General features: G+C 40.1%; 2 protein-coding genes across 3 annotated transcripts in view; both read left to right on the top strand.

Annotated features, from left to right (window-relative positions):
• Positions 1–15,678, top strand: part of CDC123 (cell division cycle 123) — a 56,627-nt gene that overhangs the window by 12,930 nt on the left and 28,019 nt on the right. For both annotated transcript variants that reach the window (XM_064443118.1, XM_064443128.1), the window contains exons 7-10: positions 2,601–2,649; positions 4,337–4,412; positions 7,406–7,528; positions 11,319–11,347. In XM_064443118.1, coding sequence (XP_064299188.1) covers positions 2,601–2,649; positions 4,337–4,412; positions 7,406–7,528; positions 11,319–11,347 — 277 coding nt within the window. The remainder of the gene's footprint in view (positions 1–2,600; positions 2,650–4,336; positions 4,413–7,405; positions 7,529–11,318; positions 11,348–15,678) is intronic.
• CAMK1D (calcium/calmodulin dependent protein kinase ID) overlaps positions 1–15,678 on the top strand; it is a 293,586-nt gene that overhangs the window by 3,692 nt on the left and 274,216 nt on the right. The gene's annotated exons all lie outside the window — the stretch shown is intronic.

Consider the following 15,678-nt stretch of genomic DNA (forward strand, 5'->3'; position numbering starts at 1 on the left):
GAAATAAAGATGTAGTTCAAAGGCTGTAAGAAGTTTCTCCTTGATATTTTTTTATTATTAAGGTTTTAAAATAAACAATGAGACGATAGCAGGGGAACTGTCAGGTACAGATTAACTTTTACAACTCTCATTATATTCATAGTAGTTTATTATCCCCAGAATAGTCTCAGCAATTTGCAAATGAGTTCATGGCTCTCTCAGCAGGATGGGTACTGGAGGTCTTACAAATCTTCTTAAATTGCTTTTCCTAGTGTTGAAAACTGAACTGCGTAATGACTTCAGGTAGTGTGTGCTGTTGTCAGGTATATACATTTGGAGATTAACATACAGCTGCTACATATAAAGAGACCTTGATCCTTCTCTTCTTGACATCAAAGTATTAATCTGTAAACAAGCTGTTGACCACAGCACGAGGCCTATAAGCAGTAGATTTTAATTCCCTCACTCTTAGTAGTGTTCAAAATGACATTTTTCAAAGGCTTCAGAGAATAGAGCCCAGGTGTCTCTCAGTTTTGGGTTCCTGAAGTTTTTCTGATTGTGCTTTCAAGTACCTCCAAACCTGAATAAGGTGCAGGTTAAAGAAACCCCCCTTAGCCTCCTGCCTCTTACGATTAAAAGGCCGTATGTAATAGGTGAATTCAGCTGGGTCTGAACAACTCATGCTACAATAAGTTGGTAAAAAATATAAAATTGCAAGTACCTCAAGTTGCCAAAATTTACTCCCCAAAAAGGGGTGGTAGTAATGTTGTTCTGTTGACAAAAACTCATGATACTATTTAGAAGGAAAACGCAACTACAAAAACCTGAGTTTGCTTTGTCTTTCTCTGCGTTCTCCATTTTTTTTTCCTCATTTGTACTCAGTCCTGTGCCATTAAGGCTCAAGAAAAAATAACATTACTGCATCTTGCAGGATTTTTGTCTGTATTCATAATTTTGCCTGTTTGCTTGATTTGGCAGCAATACCTGAGCAGTCTGTGGCTTGGGATGGCACCCACAGATTTCATTTTCTGACTTACAAGAAAGGAGGAAGTATCCTTCCCCACATAACTCTCACCAAAAATATTTGAGAATTGAGCAGGGGATAATTCTGATTGTTCATAAGGTTGTTTTTTGACTGCTGGAAAAGACTGCATGTTATTAGAATGAAGCAGATTGCAGGTACCCTTATCTCAGATATGGAAGTCTGTGAGAGGTAATACAGGCCCTGGTGTGCAGGGACTGTAAAATTCCATGTGCTGGACTTCAGCTGCCTTTTTATATACAGTTTATGATTGTTTGTGTGTCGGGGGATATTTTCTTGAGCATGATAGGCATCTGTGCTAGTAAGGGAGGAATTCTGAACCTAGCAATACTGCAAACTCTCATGAGTTTGTTTCTGTTGCCTTGACAGATCTTAAATTGTGGGGAATATCCTGCAGCTAAGTTTATGTTATCTGTTTACATAGGCTTACAGATATATATGATCTGTTTGATTACAGTACTTCTGGAAAGCATGCCTGCTATCTCCCTTCTTTTCTGAGTGTAGTGGATATTAAAGTCTAAAATGTGTGAAATTTATTTCTGCTGGCTGCATGCTGAATGAACTCTTGCAGTAGCTCTTCATATCAAACCGAAGGCTGGGCAGCCATGTCTTACAAATGCAGTGTTTATATTAGAATGTTAGACTTTTGGATTGCTTAACTAAGTTCAGTGTCAAAGGGAGATAGTATAAATGTTGCCATTTAAGACTATTGCTCGGCAGTGACGCTTCACAGAGTTCTTCCGTGCCTCCAAGTAGTTTGTTGCCAGTAAGGTCAGGGAGCACACTTGGAAGGAAAATGCATGGTCTTTTGCTAATTCCCTTCGAAAGTTACAGGATTTACTGCACGATTTGCTGTAAAACGGCAAAAAGGTACATAGAAGTTGGTGTGGGTATAACTGCCGCCTTTCTTGATAGTTCCTGAAGGGTGGCACGCAGAGTCAGCTACTCACAAGGGACAAAACCTTGACATCTGCTTGCAGTTATGGAAATAGTTTTGTTTATTCCCACTCTCAAGAGATTTGAAAGAGTATTTCTTAAGGCTCTTAATTTAGAAAGATACCATGCTGTGGAATCAGAAGTGCCGAGTGGTGCTGCTTTGCATCCCTTATTCATGGAAATGAACTGCTGTAAGGCATGATGATGTGTCTCTGTTGTGTGGTTTAGGAAGTTAAACATTAAAAGTACTAGAGAAAACATGCTGCACTGAAACTAGATTAGATTGCTCAAGTTTATCTGGCTTTTTGAGAATCCAGTTATGCCAACACAACAATAAAGAAGAAAACAGCACTGTTGAATCAAACAAAAAAAACCTCGGTGAATAAACACATTTTAGCCACCACCCTGTCCAAATGTAAGTGCTTCCAAATTACACTAGATGAAAAGAGGAGAATTTCCATCATCCCCCCCTCAGTTGTCAAAAGGAGGTTCGTTAATGTTGTATTGAATTTACTTGGTTTATACATCTCGGAGATAATTTAACAGTAGCTTTTGTGATTCACTGCTCAGGGTTGTTTTGCTCACTATGGCTAAAATCTTAGATGTAAAAGCAGATTTTGATGCCTGTGCCTTGCTTTTCTAGATTTATTCACTGTACTGATGATTCCCCTGATCCTTCCTTGAACTATGAGGTAAGACTCTTTGTGTGATTTCTAGGTAATTTAAATGAATCGTTCACAGGGAGGCTGCCATTTGTGCTTGGGTATGGGCCCATAAAATTTTGTTTGTTTTAATTGTGTTTCTTGGGCAGTGTGGGGAAGCCTGGTTAAGCACTGCAGGTCATAAGGAGTTAATTTAATTACAGTTCAGAGATGAGCTGAAGTTCAGGCTTTTGAAGCTTACTTGCAGTTTCCTCTCATGTCTGTCAGCTTTTGCCAGGAAGGACAAGTTCAATAGCTTAAAGTCATATATTCTTGATAATATGCTGCTTGAGGATGTCACAACTGAGGTTACTAAGAGACAAGCTACCTGTAGTGGCTGGGGACATCCCGAACTGAAGTAATCTATTGTATCTTGATATCTTGTTTAATATCCTTGTTACTAGTATAAGATGTTAAGTTAGCAACGTAGATATTAACAATGCTTTAATGTGCTCATGCGGTGCTATGGCTTTTATGATAACATCTAGTCATGTCCCTAGTAATACTTTTTATGTAAATATAGCATTTGTCATCATCCTGTGGGCTTAAAGGGCTTTAGAAAAGTGAATGAACCCCCCCCTTTTTTTTTTTAAAGCGCTATCTTAATGTGCTTTAAAAATACAGGACATCTGAAAGTTGGAACAAAGAGTTTCATGTTTACACTGTAGTTAGGAGTGCCACCTTTGATTACTGAAGTTTTTCTACTGTGGTTGATCAGTGTTGGGAGTTTCCAGTACCCATGAGCAGTAGTACAGGCCCTCAGAATAATGGATCCATCTGGATACTTCAGCCTAGGAAATGCAGAAACTTGAGAAGGTGCCAGAGATATGCTGTAATTACCAGGCAGTCTGTCCTATTGACGATAATAGTTTGGTTACTATTTCTATCCCATGTCCTTCTTTTAACTGGTTTGCGCCTTCAAAGGCGTCACAGAATTCTGCTGGGGTGTATACCAGAATAGAGGTTGATTTGGTTAAATTTAATCCTGCTCATCAGCTCTTTTGACTAGGGAGCAACTTTCTGCCAATTCTGTGACAGATTTGTTGTGTTGTACAGCATGGGGGTTTTTTTGTTTTGTGATTTTTTTTTTTTTGTTTTGCATGCTTTATCATTAATGTTACTTTGAAGTTATTTCATAAATCATTTCACATTTATAAATACCTTATAAAGTGGAAAAACATAAGATTATTAAGGTGTGAAGGGGCCTTGGGAGGTCTTTAGTCCATTCTCATGCTCAAAGCTGGGTAAGCGATAAGATCAAATCAGGTTGCTTGGCATGTTATTGAATCTGGTCTGAAAACGTCAGTGGATGGGGGCTCAGTAACCTCTGAGGGAGCTGTTCTAATGCTTGACAGTCCTCACAGTGAAAAATTTTCTTCTTACGTCCAGTCTGAACCTTCCTACTTTAAACTAGTTTGGACTAGATGGCCTTTAAAGGTGCCTTCCAACCAAAAATAATCTGTGATTCTATGAAATTAAGTCTAGTTACTTCGAAGTATTTGCTAAGATAAGTACGTGAACTGCAGGTTAAGATTGTTTTGTTTTCTCATATCAGGTGTAACTTCAGAGGTCATCTTATTGTTACATCAGAGCTGTAGATCTAGAAGGATACCAGTTGACAGAAAGACACCTGCTACCTTTCTGAAACAATTCTTTATCATTTGGTTTTCTTCTATAGCTTGTTCTTCGCAAATGGTGTGAACTAATCCCTGGTGCAGAATTCAGATGCTTTGTTAAGGAAAACAAGCTTATAGGTAAGGATTTTTGTAAAGACAAAATTTTTAGGTGAAGTTCTGAGGAGTTTCTGTGATCCCTTGAATCAGCACTAAATATGAAGACAGTTCTTTCTTTACACACCTCATTTCTGGAAATAATGTTTTCTTCTTTCTATAATGTAAAGTATGGCATGCTACATTTCTCTTTCCACGGTATTTGAAAGCCTGATGACAGAGCATGCTTGATATTACAGTGGGAATGTTCTTAATTCTAATTGCTAATTCAGAAACTTCACCCAAAGGCTGTTCTTTAAGTGATTCTTTTATATTCAGGAGCAAGTTGCATCATCTCCAACTTGCAGAATGAATACAGAGGCAGTTGAGTATTCTGCTGAATAAACGTGACCACATGTGGATATTACATGCAGAAAGTTGGGGAGGTCAAAACATGTCCACAGGTGTACGAGGTGTCTGAGTTCATATTATGTTCAGTGCAGCTTAGTCAGAAAACCTGTTGATCTGTTACTGTGGTCCAAAATACTAATGTAAAGCGTTTCAAGTGGCACTGAACAGCCGGCATATCCACAGCATGCAAAGAGCTGGTGGGTGCATTGGAAGACCTGTGGCGTGGACAGGCAGGTTGTGCTACAGCATATATTTTAGGCAGCCATAGGGTAAATTTAGCTGAATTACACTCCTCTGGATGTGTTGACTGTTCTCTGCTGACTATAACAGAAGCTTAGACATCTAGTGCACATACAGGTACTTGAGGGGTTTAATTTCAGGCTAAATACTATTCTGTAGTTTGAATTCTGTTTTGTTGTGCTTTACCATGGAATCTTTAAAGATGAACGGATGTGTAAATAGCACAGGACTGGTGCTCCTATGTCTTTAAAAACATTGAATCATTTTGTCTAAACTTTTTGAACAAGGAAATGTTGTAGCAGGGATGTAGCAAAGCTTTAATCCAGACTTTATAGGAAGGAAGGTGGGGTTTGTTTTTGGTTTGGGGTTTTTTTTGTTTGTTTGTTTTTATTTTAATGTTGTAAAACCAAGTGTGCTCATTTAGCTGTCACACACCTACATAGTCATAAGCACCAAGATGCATATATACAAGTGGTCTGTCCAGAATTCCTAGTGATGATACAGAGGAGAATGGATTTTAGCTATCTAGTCCTCACTGTTTCTCCTGGCTTCTTCTCAGCATGGTGACTATGCGCTTGTTTTGGATGTGCCGTTTTGTACCTGTTAGGAGCTGTCAGCAGTTTGTTGCTCAGTCCTGTCCCACCTCCGTGAATCATCAGGAACATAATCACTGTTCTTTGTTTCCTGATCTGGGTGTCCTATGGAGCTGCACATAGATGTTTTGGGATGTGCTAATCTAAGTACTGTCAACACATACCATTCTCACAGCCCTCTTATTTGGCTCTTTGTTCTGGTGCTTCTGTGCTCTTCTTCCCATTCTCCCTCCATTCATGCCAATTGCAGGGTTTATTAGAGTTCTCAGTTACAGCGTGTATCTTGCTAATAGCGGAGATTCTCCATTAAGCCGGCATTGCTTAATGGCTAGTCACACAGCTTTTTGGAGGGGGAAGAGCTGAATCCTGTCCTGTTATGTGCTGCTGGAACACCACAACTGCCAGCGATATGCATCACTGTAGTAACCTGTAAAACATTTGAATGTAGATTTATTATAGAATATATATGTGGTGATAGTTACTTTCAAATACTTCAAAGCACTTGTACCCTGGCTAATGAAACACTCTGTACATTTCATTACTAGGTTTTGAAACCTAGTAGAGCTACCAGTATGGGGGTTTTTTTAGCTAGCACTCCAGCTGCATTTCTGAAGGCAGTTCCAAGATTTTTCACAGTATGTTCCCATGCTCTTGAAATTAATAAGCCTGTCAGTCAAACTAAGGAGTGATACTTGCAGTGTAGTGAGTGCTTTTCCAGTTACACATCTGCATCCTCTGAGATGCCATCTCTTGGTTTTTTGTTTTTAGACCTGAATTAAGCTTTGCAGTGGTATTAATAAATCAGAATTCCACTGATATCGTAAACTTTATATGAACTTTTCAGAAGAGCACATCTTTGGAGGTAGTCAGCATTGTTTTACAGTAACACTTAATCTCTGTGTTTTGTATATGGTTAAAACAGCAAACTTCCATCATTGATGCATCTTTCTTGAGAGATTCTGGCTTTTTCTTCCCCTAAATGCCATAAGTTACCCATTCTGCAGTGATGGGGCAGGTCTTCATGTGACATTTGTCCAGCAGGGTATCGCAGCGGCTTATGTTGACACATCCTGATGCGAACTTCTGTCACTTAAGATGCATGCAAGTGTATAATCCTGTTGATGTCAACTTAAACTATTGTCTTGTAGACAATCAAATGCCTGAAATTAAGAGCTTGTGATGTAGCTGGGATAGTTTATCTAATGTCAGATACGCAACAAAGCCTTCAAGGGGGCAAATAGTAGAAATAAGGTACTGGACTGCATGCCATTTCATTGATTTTAGGAATTAAGGTTTCACCTGTAGTGCCTTATCAAACAGGTATGCCTTATTCCATGGTTAGTTAAATTAGAATCTTCACGGTATGCCTTTGCTAATGTGCAAGCTTAGTCTCTACCCCTTTCATTTCGTGGTTCCAGTTTCTGGTCCCCATGTCTGATGTACAGAACAGAAAAGGTTTTTGACCAGAGTAACCAGAGGGAATAAAACTGGAAACTTAAACACTGGCAAAGGTTCCTCCTGAAATTCACTTAAGAATAGTCAAAGCATGTACATACTAAATGAGGTTCACAAAAAGTGGGACAGAATTGTTCGAGGAAAAGATTCCTAATAGAAGTGCTTCAAGTATAGGAGACTAAAGCCAAACAGTAGGTCATCGGTAATGGTCAAAACTGGGGAGAACTCAGTCTTCTGAAATATAAATTACAACATGCATGTGTCTGATAACTGCATTTTGTGTGGTTGGGGTTTTTGCATGCCTAAAGCTCTTTCATAATCAACTAAAATTATTGACAGGTGTATCGCAGAGGGACTACACTCAATACTATGATCACATCTCTAAGCAACATGAGGAGATCTGTAGATCAATACAGGAGTTTTTCAAGAAACACATACAGTATAAATTCTTGGATGAAGACTGTAAGTATCTTAAGGCTTCAACTGGCAAGGGGAGCATGGGGGAGGGAAAGAGGATGTTTATGAAGTTTTTAAATACTTATTGCATGCATAGTTACGAAGACTTAAAATCAGAAAGGAAGGGTCAGCCTCTTCGAAGTTCTTTTTGCAGGGTACTGGGAGGTTTGAAATTGAAATGACTTGCAGGGCAAACTCCATAGAAATGAGACCTGCCCTCCTGCCCCCTTGCCGTTGCTGAGCCAGGCTCCTTTCCTCCACAGCGCAGAGAGTTGCAATGTGCTAAATTCCAATTACTGCTGGAGATCAGTGTTAAAACTAGTACTTCTCGATAACTAATGGCATCCCCGATATTTTAATTCTGTGAATAGGCATCTCTCTCTCATAGCTATTGCTTTCGTAGGGCTTGGTTCTTTTTAACTTGGGAGGGATGTATAGCTCTTGTGGCTAGAGCATGTGGAGCAATGTAGTTTTTGAATGGCTGTAAAATTGACAACAAAAACCCCCTGAAGGAACAGGCTGGAGCTCTTCAGGAAAACACAAGGAATGAGTGACCCCTTCAGAAGGCATAATGACTTTTTTTGAAGGCTTTTTCCCCTAATACTTGTTTTTAATGAAGAAAAATTCTAAACATGAGAAGTAGAGGTAGGAAATGCTTAACAAAAGACATTCAGTAGTACAAAGAATACTTGTTTATAAAGATGTTGTCAGATGTTTGCTGCTAAATTACTGCTCCTAGATAATTGCTCCTAGAATATCGATGCACAGCAGTTTAGCTGCTGAGACTTTTGAATAAAGGCCACAGTATTTGATACACCTAAGCAGCCCAAGGAAACAGTCTTGTTCTTTAAATATGGAGTCCTTTGCAAATTCTATTGGAAATAGTTTCCTGACATGGTTTAGTGAGAACTGAATAATGTTCTCTTGTGAGGGATGATCAGTAGTGGTGAAAGATATGATGAAGACATTTAATTTGGGTCCAGTGTGGACCAAACCTCAGTTTAGTAAAATACCTAAACATAAGAATTGTCTGGCAGTTGTATTCTCTTGAGTAAAGCTTTGAAGACTCAACCTTTAGGTAAGTTCTGAACATGGTTAATTATTTTGCTGAGCCACCAGAGCAATCAGATAGATCTGTCCTGACTGACTTTCTGAAAAGATACCTTCTAATGCCAGTCTCTGTTATGTTAAAATTCGTAATAATTTGACTGCAGAGTTCCTTTATTTCAGCCCAGAGAAGTTCTCAAGGACCACTGCTTGGAGAAGGCTAGTAGCCTGGAAATGAGTATACTAATTTAATAGGTCTTTAGTCCTAACGTTTTGAAGTAAGATCAGTCATGTAGATCTGATGGGCTGATTAGTGTCTTTTAATTTTCCTCTGTGTTCCAATGTAATTTTAGCTGGTATGTAATCAACTGATAGATAAGAATTCGGGGCACTATTTTTGGAAACTGCCGCCTTGATTTAGGCTCTGACACTGCTGTCTGGTGAACTGAAAGGTCTGAAGTGACATCTTATGTAAAGGATGTAAAACTATGCCACCTGAGTTACCTTCTGGGAAAAGGAGGTTCCAGGGTGACCTTCTGGGATGAAGCTTTGTTAATGTTTTGTTCTTAGGCAATAATGCTGATGATTTGTCCATCCACAGAGAAATGCCATGCAGAAAACGTTTTCTGGGTGCTGTTTTTTTGTTTTTGTGGGTGGTTTTTTTGGTTTGGTTTTTTTTTACCACCTTTCAGTCATCCCCTATCATATCCCTTGATTCACTGTCTGGTAACATATGTGTTGTTAACAATAAAAAACTGGGTTTGCTTGTTTGTTTGCTTTTAAAAGGAAAGGTATTATAGCTTTTTCCTGACTTCTTGTTTCGTTGGGGATTTTGATGCTGTTTGCTCTGCTTTTTGCAGTTGGTCTGGTAGCATCTCCAGATGGATGAGTTGAGTCAGAGCAGCTGAAGCATTGCAGAGTCAGAGCAGTAGGATAACAGATGGGTGAATGCTTTATAAATACTTCTGAATGATGTTAGAACCTTCTAAATACCTTTCATAAGAGCCCAGTAAGAACAGTGTTCTGGAGGTATTGATACTTACTGTAGAGCTGAGCCTTGGCTTACCTTCCATTTTGAGCAATTGCAGCTTTACTGCAGTCTCACTGGCACACAACGCTCTGCTCTGAGGTGGTCCCTAAGAAGAGGGAAAAGTTTGGGTTTTCTTCTCTGTCCAGTGTTTGGGAGTATTCTGAACTAGTCACCAATGTGCAGTCAGTCTTAACGGGGATGTAAAATCCGCTAAATGCCATTAGCCTCAATGATTGTCATAAGCTTGCTTCAAGATGACGGGCGTTGTTTTATAATGAAGCTCAGATGCAAGTTTTCCATTAATGAAATATGACTAATGAGAGTACACGGTGCAGGCAACAAGTTCAGTTGAACAGCTGGAGAAGAAACTTAGGGTTGCTGTGCTCCTCTTCACGTTGATGACCTAGCCACCGAGGGCTTGTCTTCTCAAGCATAGCTCCTAATTCCAAAGTGACATTTTAAATTGACATAACTGAGCTTATGCAAAAAGCTGTGTGGATTTGGGATGTGGTTTAGGAGGCATGGTGGTGTTGGGTTGACGGTTGGACTTAATGATCTTGGAGGTCTTTTCCAACCTTAATGAGTCTATGATTTTTATGAAAAGTAGTTACGTGACTGGCTTTGGTGCTGTTGAGTTGTGGTTTGCCCTTAGCCCAGCCAACTTTGCATGAAATGTTAGATGAAACTGCTGAGTAGTGTTACATGCATGAATGTGATAAATCAACATCCCTGTTACTGATGGGCAGCTTCCTGAGTAGTCGCTGAGGCTCAAGTGTTCTTCAGTCATATCCTGAGTTTAGTTTATCCCACATGTATTGGGAAATATCTTAGCTGAAATATTCCCTTCCTTATTAGTGAAGGAAGTGACAATACAGCATTTTTTGTTTGGGGTTTGTTTAGGTTTTTTTTAATCTGGCTTTTCTTTTCCTTTCTTTCATTCTGCTAAACTGGTACAGCTTCTCATGTAGTCATGCCTGAATGCTTATCTGTCACTTTCCTTAGCTGAATAGAAAGACAAAGATTTGTTTAACCATACAGAACAGAAGCTAATAGAAAGATGCATGTAAAAAGATTCACGTTTAAGTCAAGGGGAGGGACAACAATGGAGCTACGCAAGGCAGCTTTGCGTCAGTCACCGAGTCGCAAAGGGTCTGTTTGAAAGAGTTGTTGATAATTGGTAGGTGCACTGTTGCTGCTCTGGGTTACGTTAATACATAGCCATTTCACTGCCAGCTCCTCCTCAGCATGCCCACAAACTTCTTTGTTCCTACAACCTGTTTGTCGTGTTATCTGCTGAAGTTCTAATCTCCTTCAAGCAGGAACTTTCTCATATTAAATGTTTGTGCAGTGTCTAGTACAGTGGAGTCTTGATCCTTCCTTGAAATTTCTGCTGTTCAGTTTACAGCCAAACAGAGTAGTGTCAAAGATAAGCTTCTCTCTGTGCTAAGAGTTTATCAAATGTTCTTCATTGAGGGAAAAATGAACAGAAGAAACCAATATTAAGTGGAAAAGCACGGCAGCTGATCTCTGAGTGCGTTAAGAGTAGTTCTTGAAATGTTTCAACTCCCTCTTGGAAGTGAACCTAATTCTGGCTTGCAGATCTTTAGACATACTGACCTTGCAGATCGTGCTGTGTACACAAGTATCTAGTCAGATGTAGACATCTTCTGTGAAATTATATGTTTTTTAAGATTAACTTCTTTTTTTTCTGCTTTTCAGTTGTTTTTGATGTGTACAGAGACAGCATGGTAAGTGAACAATAGCTTGTATATAATTGTTTATTCGGTGGAAACTCTTCCTGAAATGCTACAGAGATTAAATAAATAATAGCTTCATCTTCCTAGAAGTGGTCCTGGCAAAAAAAAAAAAAAAAAAAAAAAAGAAAAGAAAAAAAGAAAAAAAGAAAAAAAAAAGATGACTAGGTGTTATCATCCTGTTCCCCAGGTCTTTCTCTATGTTAGACACTGACTGTCCACAGTAGGAAAATAATAGGATTAGGGGTGTAAACATGTCTGTGCCAGTGATGTAATTATTTAGTAAATAACTTCCAGAGAAGTAGTCCGTCTTAAAGCGTATAACTTTGGCTTCAGCTGCAATTCCGTCCGTTCTGTGAATCTACTGAAGGCAACTTAGTTTTCATTATGACACGGAAAGTCTTTGCTGAAATAATTTAGAATAGAATAGAATATTTCAGCTGGAAGGCAGCTACAATGATCATCTAGTCCAAGTGCCTGACCAATTCAGGGCTGACCAAAATTAAAGCATGTTATTAAGGGCATTGTCCAAATGCCTCTTGAACACTGACAGCCTGGGGGAATTTTCTTTTAAGATAGGTACTTAGTAATGTTGCACAAAATTGATCGAATTGTTTTAGCAAAGCACTACCTGTTGCTAAGGTTCTGTCTGCGTAGTGCTTACTCTGTGTGCTTTTGATCGCAATGTATCTGAACATTCAGCCAGAATGGCTGTGATATTTCAAAAAATAAGGCAGGGTGATGTTTTCCTCACTAAAAAAGAATTTGGGGGATTCTTACAAAAAATTATTCCTTAGGCTTTTTTTTTTCCCCCTGTGTTGCTTTTCCCTGTAGCATCTGAACTCATTGAAACTAATCATTAATATTGCTTCAGATTGTCCATGTGAGATTGGAAAATGATAAACTTGTACTTCATATATGGAAGCCTAGGGTATGCAGGGGTAGTTGTCAAAAGTGTATATGAATGTGGCATGCCCAGTTTATGACAGATAGAAGTTAATTTTTTCTTTTCAAACTGCTCCAGCTGTGGTTCTGAGTGCTGGGCAGATCAGACCCCTGGACATCCAGATAGTGATGGAGTGGGGAGGAATGTCCTATCTGAACTTCAGGTGCTGAGATCAGAGTTAGTCGCTGTTGTGGTTTAACCCCAGCCAGCAGCTAAGCCCCACGCAGCTGCTCGCTCACTCCTCCCGGGAGAATCAGAAGAGTAAAAGTGAGAAAACTCATGGGTTGAGATAAAGACAGTTTAACAGGTAAAGCAAAAGCCGTGCAAACAAGGAATTCATTCGCTCCTTCCCATGGGCAGGCGGGTGCTCAGCCATCTCCAGGAAAGCTGGGCTCCATCACGTGTAACGGTTACTTGGGAAGACAAATGCCGTCACTCTGAACGTCCCCCAATTCCTTCTTCTTCCCCCAGCTCTATATGCTGAGCCTGATGCCATATGGTGTGGGACATCCCTTGGGACAGTTGGGGTCAGCTGTCCCAGCTGTGTCCCCCCCCAGCTCCTTGTGCACCCCCAGCCGCTCGCTGGTGGGGTGGGGTGAGGGGCAGGAAAGGCCTTGGCTCTGTGTAAGCCCTGCTCAGCAGTCACTGAAACATCCCTGTTATCAACACTGTTTCCAGCACAAATCCGAAACACAGCCCCATGCTAGCTACTGTGAGGAAAATTAACTCTACCCCAGCCAAAATCAGCACAGTCACCTTGACTTCTAGTGTCAATGGAGGGAAATAGGTCAGATTAATTGTGCTTGAAAGGCACACCTGCATTGTTTTAAAAGCAACCATAACCAAAACTGCATTATTTAGCCTTAAATCTCAAAACCTGATTTTGGGAATCACATTAGTGCATGAGAAGTCAGTCTTTGTTTTAGTTTAAATTTTTTCCAAACTCTAAACCAAAAATGCAAAAAAAAAAAAAAAAAAGATACGTACTTTTGCTGTATACATTTATGAGTGTCACTGTTTCACTTGTTTACAGTTATAGGATTGGAGAAGGTCTTTATTTGAGTTGAGTTGGGAGTATTTGTAGTACGTCCTGACATTCTGACTGTTGCTAAAGTATTTCATAATTGCGTAATAGTAAATCATGCCATAGTTTGCAAAACAGAAACTAAACAGGAATGGGTGTCGTGTGGGAAACAACTGTTGTACTGTTACACAGCACAACTTTTAATATAGGTACCTAAAATTGGGCTACAGGCTAAAACCAGCCATGCTGAATGGCAATGAAAATTACCTGCCCAGGCTCAGATCATCAGACTTGAGGATGCTGTCAGGCAAAATGAGGAACAACACTTCAGCATTGAACCTTGTTCTGCCGTTGGGTACTCTACCTCACAGCTGAGGCATGAAGACAGAGTATTTAAGTAAAAGGTTTCAGCCTGTGTGATCTCAAATGAACAGTGTTTCTTCCTTCATCTGTCAAGATAAGATATATCTGTTTTGTAGATATTGCTTGGTGCCTTCTGCCCTCAGGTCTTGTAAACTGCCAGATAGCCCTTTGGGTGTCAGAACCTCCTCCTTTCACACATACTTCTGTGGTTTGCAACTGTATTATTCATCGTTCCCTTTGTACATGAGGTATAGGCACCAAAAGAATACTGAGTGTTGTTGAGCATGATTAATTTCCAGAGCCTGTGCTCCTCATCAGGCTGGTTGCACAGCAACCTCACCTACGGAATGAGAGAAATGTCCAGTGTCTGCTTATTTTGAATTCTTTCAACTCTAAATATTCAGCTTGGTGAAGCTTGTTCTTTGATATGGTTGTGAATGAGAGCAGCACCCTCCCCGTGCTCGCATTGGAAGACTGTACGGAGTAGGCTGCCACAGGTCCTGCTTGCTGAGTTGGTGGCACAGAAGTGGCGGTGGCCTGGTTCAGAGTAAGCTTTTATGTGTCTGCCTTTCCTGTTACGCTCTCTTCACCAAGCTCATCTGAGCTAGTGCCTGACTTTGTGGACAAGTCTTCTTTTAAGGAAGAAATGCCGCCATACAGTCTTCCAAGCTGGATGATCAGCAGACCTAGCCATGAAGAGGTGATGTTGCAGGACTGGTAGCCTGTTTTCATTTGGACCCACTTAAATTTTTTCCTGCTAGCTGTTCCCAGTCGTTGTGCAACAGTTGGCAAGCCTGACAGTCAGCTCTGCTGTTGCTCTTTGTGTGTGTCTCAGGTGTTAACAACTTGTAACCATGTTTGAGACAAGCCGCTGCTGTGGCAAGGCAAAGAAATGCAGTGGGTGGCTCCAGACCACTGCTAGCTCACAGCTGCTCTTGTTAATGTGCAAACTAGTACTTGTGTCTCTGCCTTGTGAGTATTGTCGCTGTGCACGAAGGTGCAGCTGGAGTTAGGGAGATGTAGCAGTTCAGTCTGCATTTTATCTATCTTTTATCTTCCTTTAAACAGTCTTTGTCGTAGGCACTTCCTTTCAGCAGCATGTTGCTTAATGCTTGAGTAAAGCAAAACACAAAGCTGATATGGTAAATCTATTAGTCCCTTTTTTAGGGTGAAAAGAATCTTATATAATACAGGTTGAGGTTTTTTTTCCCTCCAGATATGCACAACCTCACTTTCCTGGCTTGTGCATGTCTGTGCTCTCATATGACAGAGATTACTAATACCAGAAGATGGCAGATAAATAGCTTTACTACTGCTCTTTAGATATGCAGTGCAAGTCATCTGTAACTACATTTAAACAATGACATGGCGTGTAAGAGTTGAAAAAAGCATTTAATCTTAAGAAAAGACAGTTTTGTTACTGACCCAGTGTTATATACAGTGCCTTTAATGAGTCCTGAAAAAGGGTATTTAGTTTGTTTTGCCACTTGTCATCAATTTGTGGCTGCCAAAGCTCAGGCCCATTTAAGTCCATCTCAGGGAAACTGTTGGTGTTGTAGATGGTGTACTGCTGTCTGCAGGGAGGGAGGGATACTGCGGGGTGCTCACGAAAAGCAGGTGTTGCTTTCAGTAGTCTCAAAACCAATTTTCAGTTTTTCCCAGGGTACATGTCTTCTCTAGAGAAATTATCTCGAGTACCAATGAAAAAGCTGAGTTGCATGAATTTGGGGTGAGGAGAAGTCTCTGTGATAGCCTTTCATAGGGAAGACCTCTAGGAAGTATAAACATTTCTGGTGCAAGGAAAGATTCTCTGATATGCTGAATGACCTTTGCCAGCCATTGCTTCTGTCTGTGATTAAATTGGTTCATTAGCTTGTTTTTCTAGTGTGATAGAATGAATCTAAAATTACAGATTCCGCCTGCTGCCTTGGAGCTAACAAGATGTCCCCTTGAGCAAAAGTAAAACGTCACTTAGTGAGAGATTGTGACTGC

Source organism: Phalacrocorax carbo, chromosome 1 (genome assembly GCF_963921805.1).
Source record: "Phalacrocorax carbo chromosome 1, bPhaCar2.1, whole genome shotgun sequence".
NCBI lineage: Eukaryota > Metazoa > Chordata > Aves > Suliformes > Phalacrocoracidae > Phalacrocorax > Phalacrocorax carbo.